A 12346-nucleotide genomic window follows, 5' to 3' on the forward strand; every position below is an offset into this window, starting at 1 on the left:
GTTCAAATGGAGTTCAGTTTGGAGGGAAAGTAGCTGCAGAGGGCCTGAAAGTTAATTTAACAGCATTTTACACAGATGACTCAGCAGAAACTGTTAAAACTTTTAGATTTCAGTTGATTTTATAAGGTTTAAAAATACCACGGAAGGTAAGAATGTACTTTCTTAAAATTATTATTAAAATTGCATCACTTAATTTTATTCTCCATTAACATTAAATGAAGCACTTTGGTCATCGTTATATTTTATTGTTTGTTTGTTTTTTAAGTCATTTCATTAGAAGCATGAATAAGCAGAAAGAACGGGATGGGCACGGATGATCTCAGTGTAAAGAGTGTCACAATAAAATTTCCGCTCTGGACCTTCACAGTAAAACGCCACTGACGCACTTTAAAATGAAAAAGTATAACTTCCTGTATGTGACCGGTAGGTTTTACGTGCATTATTTCTACTGTGGACACCACTTCGACCCTTTAAATATCTTTACCCGAATTATTCAAATAGTCTAACACAATTTCAGCGCGTTACAGGTTCACATTTCGCTGCACATGCTTTTATTTTGAAGGTGCCATCGCTCATCTTCCCCGCTTCTTGCAGCAGCTCGCCTTCGGTCTCACCTCGCTCGCAAACCACAGGCAAACACAACAACAGTTTGTACTCACAAAGGTGTATCCAGTAGTCACACATGGCCACCAGCGCGCTGTACAAACACTGAAGTAACGGCATGTGAAGGGTCAATCGGCAGAACTGTGCTGAGATTAATCTTCTCTCCCGGTTTTCCTCTTTCACTCTGACGATATTGGATCTTCTGTCAGGATGTAGACGCGCCTTGATTTCGCCCCCTCCGCCCCGTGCAAGCAAACTTAATAAGTCATTCAAGGGTGGGACAGTCCCGCGTACGGTCACAGTGAAAACTGTACGCTAATAAAAATCCCCCCTCTCTCTTCATAAATGCCCCTGTTGCTCAGGGATTTACTGAGATATTCAAATACGTATCGCGTTTTAAATCCTAAATTGGCACCACTGTTGCTTCATTTTTAACTTGTACATATGTCGCATAACTTATCTGTACGACAACTGTGCATAAAGTATCGAGCCACTCATCTTTTTATATTTTGCTAGGAAAACTGGATATAGTTTTACTAACTTAAAGAAAGTACAACATGAGGCAAAAAAGAGTTTGTACAATTCCAATTTGCTTTAAAGTCAATGTTTGGTGTGACCACTTTTGTTCTTCAACACAGTCTGAACTCTCTTAGGCAAGCTTTCTTCTCATCTCTTTAAGTAGTTTTCAGGAATAGTTCTCCAGGCTTCTTGAAGGACATTCAAACCCCACACTACTTCAGTAATGTCGATGTCCCTGTGACTGATAGCGTCCCATTGTCTGTTTTTCTATTCAGGTATGCTTTTACTGCCTTGGCACTGTGTTTGGATCACTGCCATGCTGAAAAATTAAGCCATTGCCAATCAGACGCTTTTGAGACAGTAGCTGCATAAACTGAAGGGCCAGATGCATCTGTCAGGTCCTCTGTCACATTTTTGATGCATCCTGCCCCCACCACTGGGTTTCTAATTCGTTTTTAGACCTGCCTATTCTTCTTTTGTTCTCCACTTCTCCACTTCCCTCAAAATTTCTAAGGACGCACTGCATACCATGCCAAGATATGCCACGCGTCTGACTAATAGCTCACCCTACCCCTTAAAAAAGAAAAAAAAAAAAACAAAACCCCAAACTATTTTAAATCTGTCAAACTGTGTTACTGTGACGGGCTACTAGTAACAAACGTCCTAGATATACAGTTTAAAATGGGTTGTCTGTTATGTGCACACACAGCACTGATTCAGCCCTTGAGTTAGTTGCCTATTTTATGCTTAAATGGTTCATAGTTCAGTGTTAAGGGCATAGCATACAAACACACATAAAGCATTCCTCTGAAAATGGTCAGGTACGAGGAATAAACCAAAAATGAGTGAAAAATCAGCCCATGTCCAAATAAAAACATTGAAAGGCCTTCAGAAAACAACTGTTGCATTTTTTAAAACAGTTATCTTTTATCCAGTTACACTTCCCTTTTTTCTTCTTTTTAAAATAGTCATATGTTTGGAGATTTAATCCCTAAACCACAGGAGATCCCTTAAAATGTGGAAATACTTAGAATATGTACAATAGCCAGACAATATAGTCATGCTCCTACTGGAAGCCAATTAGAAGTCTTCCCATTCTAGCTATCCTCAGGTGAGATGGTGTGCCAAAAGTTGAGAACTTCTTTTGACAACCAAATTTGAAAGCAACACCACTGACATCCCTACATATACAACTGGAGTTCCTTTAATGTGAAAACTTGAAAGCACAAAAATAGCCAAACAGAGGATGTGATTCATAAACTCAGTGTGATGACTGCCACCTTGTGGTTTAATAATAAGAAAGTGTCCCTTTGCACTAAGCTGTTCCTAAACCCAAGTGGCAGCAATTTTATTGGAGGGTTAGCCTTTGTTATTGCACACAGTTCCTATGGGGGTTGTGGGATTGTTGAAGTTTTAATCTTCTTGTATGCAGATTATATAAAATACAATCTTTTTTTCTCCCCAACATCTGTCTGTATCTAATCCCTTTCATTTTATATTGAAAATGAACTTGCAGAATTGGCCACCAGTCAGAATACATGGCAACGACACAATAAAAAATAAGTTGATTGCCCTACATTTTCAGTCCTGACCTTGCTCTGATCTCATCACTCATCAACGGACACAACCGGCAAGCAGATGGCCAAATCTACAGTAACTGACTACCGCAGCCTGAAGCTGAGAAAACCTACTCTGTGGTCATTATTCATGCGACTGATGGATCTGTCAAACTTAATGCTGCCACAAAGGCCTTTCACCTGTACTCCTCCTTAAACGCACCTTGAGAGAGAGAAAAAGTAAAACATAGGAGGACACAGAGAGAGAGCCTAAAGTGGCATTTTTCTTCCCTTTTATAGCATATGAGTCACCCTGACATATGACACACAAAATTCTGCCTTGCTCTGGGATATTTGCGTGGGCTGGTGGAGGTGTGAGGGGAAATCTGGCCCAATGCTTGGCTTGATCTTGATTCGGCCAGACTTCAGCGGTCTGTATCCCAGCCATATATATTTAGCACATCTAGAGATATTTATTCGCACAAGCTCTCCCAGAACAGAGCTCCTGGAAAAAAGCCAGTGATTGTTTTTAATTGGGTCAAGCTGTCTTGTAGTTTTTCATCCGCCCACTCACGGAGCTTCTGAAGGAAGAAAGAGCAGAGGTGTGGTGCTGTGTTTCACTGAGCCCCTGGGGGCAGTGTTGTACAGGATTTATCTCAGCCTGCAGTTCTCTACTGTAAGGCAGAGTTTGGAATACACATGCAGGGCTAGTGATTTCAACAGAGCAAAGCCCGAAAACATCGCAGTAAGTTTAGTGTTCCACACTCAGACCAGTATGTTGAGTGTTTTTAAACATAGAAAACCAAATGTGGGAAAATGCTGCTGTCTGTAACTAATAGGAAATACCAAAACCAACAAGGTTTCTGTCATTGCCTCTGGTGACACCTTTCCACTAACTCCTACTGTGATTAACTGCCACTACAGTAAGAGCGCAGATGTTATTATATTCTAATCTCCCAGAAATCCCTCATACCCATTGGTATTAGATATTTGGAAATTACAAATATTTACTACTGATGCAAAAATTATGTTTTTAATTAAGCTATGCTTATTAATAAGATTAAAAAAATAAAAATAAAACCAATAAGCATATTTCCTCAAGCATTAAACCTTTTCTTACAGGAAATAAGATTCCCTGTCATTTATACTGTGCTTTTTATGAGATCCCCTATTGACTTTTGGTGCAAATACCAAATTTACAGAGGTTTTCTTAGCAGAATCTATTAGATATTTGATCTGGTTACAAGAAGTTAGCCTACACTTACTCCCAGCAAGACCACATTTAGTGTGCAAAGGTTGTTAGAAAGTGGTAGAGAAGTAATTAAGAACAAACCTAATCAAATGAGAAAATTCTTAATCCTTTCTCAGTTTATGTTTTCCTTTTTTTTTAAATGCAGCACATAAAGCAACTCAGCCGTTCTTAATATAAAGGTTTAGCAACTAAACCTTTATATTAATTTGCATGTTTAATTATTCTTTTGTCTTTTACTTACACTAAAACATTTTTTAACAAAAGCGGCCAATCTAAACTACAGTTATTTATGACAAGTATTTTATTAGTATTAATTTTTTTTAATTGCTCTTGTGCAGTGCAAGCAGATAGAAAAAGTATGCTAGAAGCTGCATAAGAGAACTAAACAAAGAGGTTGTTTTCCCTTGAGTGTTTGCAAGACCATTGGCAATATGGAACACAAGCATGCCTTAAGGAATGCTTTATTCAGCACAATGCCTCTGGTAGGGGCTGTAAAAAATTCACAGCCATTAAATCAAATATTGTCCTATAACTGATTACATGAAGCTAGGGCGTGAATACCTTTTTCTTTTCTTTTTTTTTAAACCAAATCCTTTGGCACCTCTGAAAAATAGACGCTGGGAAATGTGAGGTTGGATAAATGACAGTAGGTCAGCAAGCATGGGAAACAAGGGGGAGAGAAAGAGAAACTATAAGAAGCTATGGCAAAATTCCCAGACTTAAGATATGCATGTATACGGTTTCTAATACAAGGTCATTTATTCTTCCTGAAGAAGTGCCACAACAGGTTGATTCTCCCACACACCTAGCTTCGCTGGTATAAAGGAAGCGGCTCGAGCTGTTGAGCAAGAAGGCAAGGGAGGACAAGACAAAGCAGGGGTGAGGAGGTGATGAATATGTTAACTGGAGATGACGTGGGGGTGAAGGAGCCAGGGCTTAAAGGCAGTAAAATCCTCACATTAACCGATTGCTATGGATTTTCCGAAGCTTTAGAAAGAGGATCTGCTCCAGATTTTGTTAAACCGATCCAAAGGACCTGATGTCTTGGCCAACGTGTCTGTTCGAGGCAATAGCAGTATGTCTGCGTTAGTGAGTTTGCAGGTTAACGTGTGTGTGCGTGTATGTGCCAGTTTAAGCGGGCACGGACGCAGGCAACAGCAGCCACAGCTACTTCACGTTCAAAGAGAAGAGATCAAAGGATGACCCTTTACTTCGGTCTCCTTCCTCGGGATTAAAAAGATCATCAATAATAATGGGCTGGAGCAGTGCAGTGGGCAAACCGGAGAGAAGCATGAGCGGAAGCTGATAGGTCTCTTGCCTGCTGTGTGTCTGTGCGTGTGTGTGTGATATTTTGGCTTTTTGCCGTGGGGACAAGTGGGAGCTGAAAACCATAAGTGCGGGCTGTTTTTCTGGAACCGGTGCTTGAACCAGCCTTCAGAAACATCATGCAATATTCACCACAACAACGTCTTCATTTCTCGCTTTGGGCTCCCAGACGATTTCCTGTGAAATGTATTAATGTGCGTGTGTTCACATCGTGAAACAACAGAAATAAACTAAACTGTAAAAGCTGTGAATGTTTGCTTAGGAGGATGTCACCGTGCCGACAGTTATATGTTCTTTATAGCCTACTATGTGAGAGCTGAGAGAGAGAGCGAGAGACTGCAAATGTCAAATGTCTGTTATGAATATGAAATTATAAAATGCATATTGTTTGCTGTATTTTCCCGTGGGTAAAGGGTACTTTGAGTACTGAGTGCTGTAAAATGCTAGCCTACAATAATTTTACAGCAAATCCCCATTATGTGCACATGTTACCTACATTAATATGGACAGGAGGCAATGTTTACAGCTACCGCACATGCTGCCTTTGACGGCTGAAACACATTCTAGCCTTTTGATTGTTTCTAATCCCAAACAGCACCATATCCCCCCCTGTGCTTATTTGCCAGTAATTTACTGAAATGACTAAAATGTTGAGATTTCCAGTTCATTTCCAAAAACAGCAGTTAGAAAGAAATTTATAATATCCTTCAATAGTTGGGAACAAAAACAGAAATCTTCGTAGCCTCTGTAAAATCTGATTATCGGGTTTTTAAGGAGTGTTAAGATGTGGAGGGTGTTGTTTCAGTGGTTCGAAACCATCTGCCATCCCTGTACTTTACACACTGCATTAGGAGAACAACTCCTACCTAACTTTAACCAGATGATCACATTAAAAAAGTCATCCATTCAAAATGCAGACACATAGAGACTTTTCCCTCCTCTCTCCTCTCTCCAGTCTCCATCTCTTCTTTTACTCTTAATCGCGGTCTCGCCCCAGTGGGAGACAAAGGAGAGGTTGAGATAATTAATTACAGTGACTGATGAATTTGTGGTGAAAATCTGAGGTGACGAAGTGTACAGTAGTATAGTTGTGACAGTAATCTGAAGCAATCCCCTACCTTTAGTACCAATCACAGTTAAATGCTTTCCACATCACCTTGTAATATATCACTGTTCTAATGTCCCATGTTGTGTGCTTAAATCTTAGTTGCAACTGATTTTGAGATACCAGGAGGTCGGTGGGAAATTAGGGTCAAGGGTAACAAGAGGTCGACAAAGTACGACACAAACCCGAGACAGAATATTGCCGTCAACTGGAAGGAGTTGTGTTATGTTGCCTCATCAGTACCATACACCGGGCTATTATCTCATCTTTGAAATTCCAAAAAATAAAATATCTGTCCATCATCTGTCCAACTAAGGCATCACAAGGATGTTCATTAAAATGTCAACAGCTATGAGGCAACCGCTTCTAAAATATGTGCTACAGCAAAGAAATCTCTGCTTAGTCACCAGTCACCTGACAAATGTTTAAAGGTGTTGCCTTTGTGTTACAGATCAAGAGCGAGCCCTGCAAGCCATGTGTGAGACAGCCAGAGAAATAGAGACTTCCTGTACCACGTGTAGCAGCTGTCTAGGATGAAAACCCCATTTTAGTCCCTACAACACTTCACCTGATAGATGATCTTCATTATCTCTTCCTTCCTCCGAGGAGGGAGCTTTGAATGTCTTCCTCTTATCACTCTCTCCGTTTTATAGATCAATAAGTACTACCAAACAACAGAACAATCAAATGAACCCTCCATTGCCTTTAATTGCATTCCTAACTTGGCCTCTTCTTTGATATATAATGATAGAAACAGTGGGGTGCAAATTCATATTTTGTCTAATTTCACTAACTGGAGCAGGAAATGATAGTCTGCAAAGACGTCAGTTGGAGCAGTTTTTAAAGAGCCTTAAATAAATGTTTGCTCAGAGTCAGTAGTAAGCCCTTTTAATTCACTGAACAAGTTTTGCAATTCTTCCAATTTGCAGTTAATGTGTTTAATTAGCTGGCTGTAACCTTTGTCAACCTGGTTTGGGGAGAGGCTGTCTTTTAATTGGCATAATTAAATAATAATGAAAGCGAACACCAATGTGCGTCAGGCTATGGTGACTCAACGTGCACCGTGTAAGGGAATGACGTTTGGATTTGCAGCGGGAAGCATAGAAGCACCCAGTGCTGGATGCCAGCACCACTCAGCATCAATACTGCATGCAGTAATGCTGGAAAACTAAGCACTCCAGACCATGAGGCACACAAGAGGGCTAAAATAAGATCCAGCAGTCAGTGAGCTTTACAGCTCAAATAAGCTCTTATGCGAGAAAAAAAACAGTCCGGCATTCATCTTATTGTATCAGAGAAGAAAACTGGGTCAGATGGATAATAATATAGAGGGTCTGTGTTTGCAAAGTGAAACTAGTCTGCAGCTGGCTAACCGAGTCAGCTCTTTTTTATGGAAATAACCAAGACTGGGTTTCTGCAGAAGAGGGAAAGAAAGGAGAAGATTTGACTTGATGACCATCAATCATGTGTGTATTGCGTGTTTATGGATAAACATTCCAGTGAAGTAAGCAAGTAAAGTGCAGTATTAAGATATTCTTTCAGAAATCAGAGTGCATCCATAAAATATACTTTCTAAACTCATATGAATTTATAATAGGTTATGTATGTTCACTCAGTCATCAGCACATGAGTATGCATGCTTTAAGCACATGTTCCCACCCACCTGTGCTGCTCTGGATGGTTCTAACAGTGGTGGTGGTGCGTGGGGGTGAGTTGGTCCTCCTGCTTCCCGCTGTGACGCTCCCCTCTTCCTCTTCCTGTGAGCAGCCTTTCTCGATGGCACGCACGTAGCTGTGGCTCCGCATACGGAAACACCCAGGCATGGGCAGGTCTAGGGCATCCACTGCTTGTGACTCCATCTCACTGAACACTGACTCACACACCGCCTCGATCTGCCCATTCACCTCCACCTCGCTCACCTGTGGAGGAGGGGAAAACAGACAGACATACATACAGTATGTGCACACAAACATCCACACAGAGGAAAAAGAGAACACCTTGAAAAATAACAATGCACAGGTGCGTACCAGCACAGTGTAAGAGAAAGGTGAATGGACAATATGTTACAGAAGCAAAAGCCAGAGAAACATCTTTTAGTGCTGCAAGAATTGTTGTTACTGTACTACTCTACTGCTCAAAGCTTCACCAGGCAGGAGTTTTATATACAAACACAGTTAAAGTGCAAATTGGGTGCTGCAACATAACATTGGGGTTTCAGCGTTACCCATAATTTATGGCAGGCAGATTCACCACATTTGGTCAAAAGAAAAGAGAAAAAAAAATTTTTGTTTTGTATAAATGCATCTCTGCCAAGGAGAAATAATAAAAACCGCAAAAGTACTTTTAACAAAACATCTTTCAAATCTTTTGACTGAAATCCAGCCATCGAAATATTTGCTTGCAGTGAATTATGTTCTACAACTCTGTGCCTTTTGGTAATGCATCATACACTATTCAAGCTTTTTTTTAGCACATCAAATCACAGAATTTCCATGTCAGTGCAGAGTACAATTCATTTTTGTCACTGCTTTTACCTCCACGCCGTCTTATGAAGCTTTAAGCCATTTATAGGAATTTACATATAGCCCACTTAAAATAGAAATACATTGGAGAAAAATAAAAGACTATCCAAGGGGTGCAGAGGGGGAAGAATCCCTGTAGGATAAAACTTCAAAGGGCCATACAACACAGTGAAATACTACGCGTGTTATTAAAGGTGAGAATGGGAAGTGTCAAAGCTAAGACTACTGGGATTTGAAATGTGACTCAAGGACATCTAATTACACCTACATCATTAGCTAGTGCAGCTTCAAAACAGGCTCTAAAGCAAACACAACTCAGAAAACTTGCGACAGACTTGCAAGATGGGTGTGTGGGACAGACTGGGTTATGTGAGGGCAGATAATAGGATAGTTCCCAGGATATCTTCACAGGGAGTGACACAAATGAAAGAAGCAGGACTTGGTAAGCAGAGTGTAGAGTCAGAGGTGTAAGTGCACATTTGTAGAGTTGGGAATCAGGAAGGTTTGTGGACCTTGAGTCAGTCTATTGACACCAGCTGACACTAGATGCAAACAGTGAAATAGAGAACCTAAGCAGCACCTTTATTCTTTTTGTTGATGCCAGGTCCAGTGTGACATTCTCTTCTTGGCCTGCTCCATGCCAGGACTTGAAGGGATGTCTCAGGGGTCCATCATTCAGATGGTGAGGCAAACTGTTGCCCCTGGGCTTTAGAGGGGAGTACATATTCCCATTACCCCAGGCAAAAAGATAAACTAAGTTCCCCTGTCATTACAAATAATGCAATGTATCAAGCACTGCTCAAAATCCCAAATGACTAACATCTTATTTTGTAGCTGGCAATACATTAACAGACCTCCACCAGGCTAGTGTGTGTCTTGTTTCCTGGCCAATTCTTCAGTATGTTCAATAACTGTCACATCACCTCAAATGCCCGTTATTATTTGGAACCTATCCGACTTTGAATTATTCATAAAAATCACATTGCTGCATGTTAAATGAGTAGAACAGCTTAAGCTTGTCATTTTGGTTCGCAAAATATGCTGATGCAGAAAGAGCGTATTATGGCAAAAGAGGGAACTGAGGGAGGTCTGCATCCCCTCCTGTTTAATTAGCCAATCTGAAAATATCGATATCATCTGAGCTCCAGAAAACAGCATGCACACGTACACACTAATTAGGAGATTGGGGTTTTTTTTATATTTTTTTCATAATTTGCCGGATGGTGACCTGATTGCTAATTTAGGTCTTAGAATGGCTACCGATGGGATTTCCTCCCACTGCACAGCCTTATCGGATGTAACAGTAGAGGTACGAGGGCCGTAGAGGCTAACAAAAAACAGGCATGGGAGCCAGAGTGCCACCAACCTGGCTGATGGTGCTCATTGCTCTCATGTAGCTCTCGTTTCGGGAGCGGAATTTAGGCGAAGCCAGCAGCCCTGCTGGGTCCAAGCTGTCCAGACTCCTATTGATGGAAACCTCACTCACCGCCCGCAGATAGCTGTGACTCCGGATCTGCAGTTTGGGTGAGTGCTCTGTGGAAATCCTGCCATAAGGGAGGGAAAGAAAGAAAAAAGGAAGGGGTAAAAAACAAACAAAAAAAAGTAAAAACAGGAAAAGCAAGAGATTAGTAAAAAGGTGAAAAACCAAGGATGATAAAGGCAGAAAAAGAGCAGAGGTAAAGAGGGGGCGATGAAAAGAATGCAAGAGAAGGCAATTTCAAGTACTTGGAAGTGTGTGAACCGAAAGATATGGATCAATCCACAATTGCTTCAGGACACACCATTATCTAATCAAACAGCGTAGTTCTGTTGAGAACCGCTCACAGTAGCTTAGATAGTTTGTCCTTGAAGCTCCTTGTAAGCACTTTCTAAAACGCTTAATCATGAGAACTCTTGTATATAGAGATATGAACGTCTGTTTCTGTATGCCTGTGAGGTATACTTAATTTAGAGACTGTGACATAAAAACACAGAAATATATTTGATACACATCCTGTATGAAAGGTATGAATAGATGTCTCATTAATTGTCACCTGCTTTCAGCCTGATTGCTTAGCATGCTTCACGTCTATGTGCACGTGTGCATTTGCGTACCCGCAAAAAAGGGTGCTTGCTGTTTAGGTTAAATAGCAATTGGATGCAAGTTAAAGAACGAATTAATCACAGCAAATAAAACCTAAAAAGCAGACTCACTTCATTCTTGAGGAACATAGCGGTCTACTAAACCAAGTGAGGAAAGAATACATCACAGATTATATATAAATTCTCAAATTAACGGTGAGAGCCACGTCTTTTTGTAGCCTCTCTTATTCCACACACATATAAGACCATCCGCATATAGGTACTTTGCTTATACAACTCTTAGTCTCTGCCTTCATGTCAGGTCAGCTTTAATTATGCATTTCTGCCTTAAAATAGTGCGCGGTTACCACAGCAAAGCAAACTAGATTACTCATTCTTGGATGGAAGATTGGAAAGGTGAGGTGAAGTGGAAGAACAGAAACTACTGAGATAAGAATAAGTGTGCCGAATGGACAGTTATTAATTTTAAAACATGTCTCCATTTAGCCTGACCGTCCTCCTGGCTCTTTAATATTGAGAATAATATACTAGAAGATACTCCACAGACACAGAAAAATTCATGAGTTAGTCATGCTGCTGCTTTGTTTGATCAACACAATTGATCATTTTGAGGTCTTCCATCAATGTTTTCTAATAGTTCCACTGTATTTTTAAGGAAAATCATTTTTTCCACCAGATGACAGGAAAAGAGGAATCTGGTGTATCTGAATCACCAAATAGTTTTTTGAGCCAAATGTCATGTTTTATTATATCTTAAGTATTATTAAAGCTAAATGAGTTTGATTGAGAAAACAAACTCAAACAAACTATATCATGCCTGGGAGTAACATATAGTGGTAATGGGTGATCTCAGAACCGAACAGAGAACTCATAGACAGAGTCAATTAAACAGCAACTATCACGGACAACCAAGTCCATCCTTGGGATGTACCATCGACAGATAGAGGAACTGGCTGACATAAAGAAATCCTTCCAATAGCTACAAAAGGCCAGGTTAAAAAAACAGCACAAGCCTTGAGCACCAGGTCCATAGAAGCAGGAGTCTACTGAAACTGACAGAATCCAAGTTGCAGAGTGTATAAAAGCACCCAAGAGACTATCCAACTCATAGTAGCAGGATCTAAGAGCCAAGCTGGGACAGCATAGACTAACAGGCCCAACCAAGAGGCTGGGATAGTGTACAGGAAAATATACACATGGACTAGGAATCCCCAAGCCCTGATGGGAGATGCCACGAAAGGTGGTTGAGAACAACAGAGCTAAAGTCCTGTGGTACAGACAAGCAGTAGCTGCTAAATCAGCATAGTGGTGGTTTCCAAGGAGCAGAAGACCAGAGTTGTGATAGATGTGCTAATCCCAGCAGACAGCAACAAGTACCAGG

At 40.6% G+C, this 12346-nt stretch overlaps 1 protein-coding gene across 3 annotated transcripts in view; it reads right to left on the reverse strand.

The window, feature by feature from the left end:
* Positions 1–12346, reverse strand: part of dlgap1b (discs, large (Drosophila) homolog-associated protein 1b) — a 98551-nt gene that overhangs the window by 24333 nt on the left and 61872 nt on the right. For 2 of the 3 annotated variants that reach the window (XM_086306417.1, XM_086306420.1), the window contains exons 5-7: positions 10250–10427; positions 9464–9589; positions 8025–8280 (exon numbers count right to left, since the gene is read on the reverse strand). In XM_086306417.1, coding sequence (XP_086162543.1) covers positions 8025–8280; positions 9464–9589; positions 10250–10427 — 560 coding nt within the window. The remainder of the gene's footprint in view (positions 1–8024; positions 8281–9463; positions 9590–10249; positions 10428–12346) is intronic. The other variant, XM_086306419.1, reaches the window with a different exon arrangement.

Source organism: Aulonocara sp. 'chitande type north' Nkhata Bay, linkage group LG9 (genome assembly GCF_057382095.1).
Source record: "Aulonocara sp. 'chitande type north' Nkhata Bay isolate Kocher_YH1m ecotype deep benthic linkage group LG9, A_spYH_male_GT1.1, whole genome shotgun sequence".
Taxonomy (NCBI): Eukaryota; Metazoa; Chordata; class Actinopteri; order Cichliformes; family Cichlidae; genus Aulonocara; species Aulonocara sp. 'chitande type north' Nkhata Bay.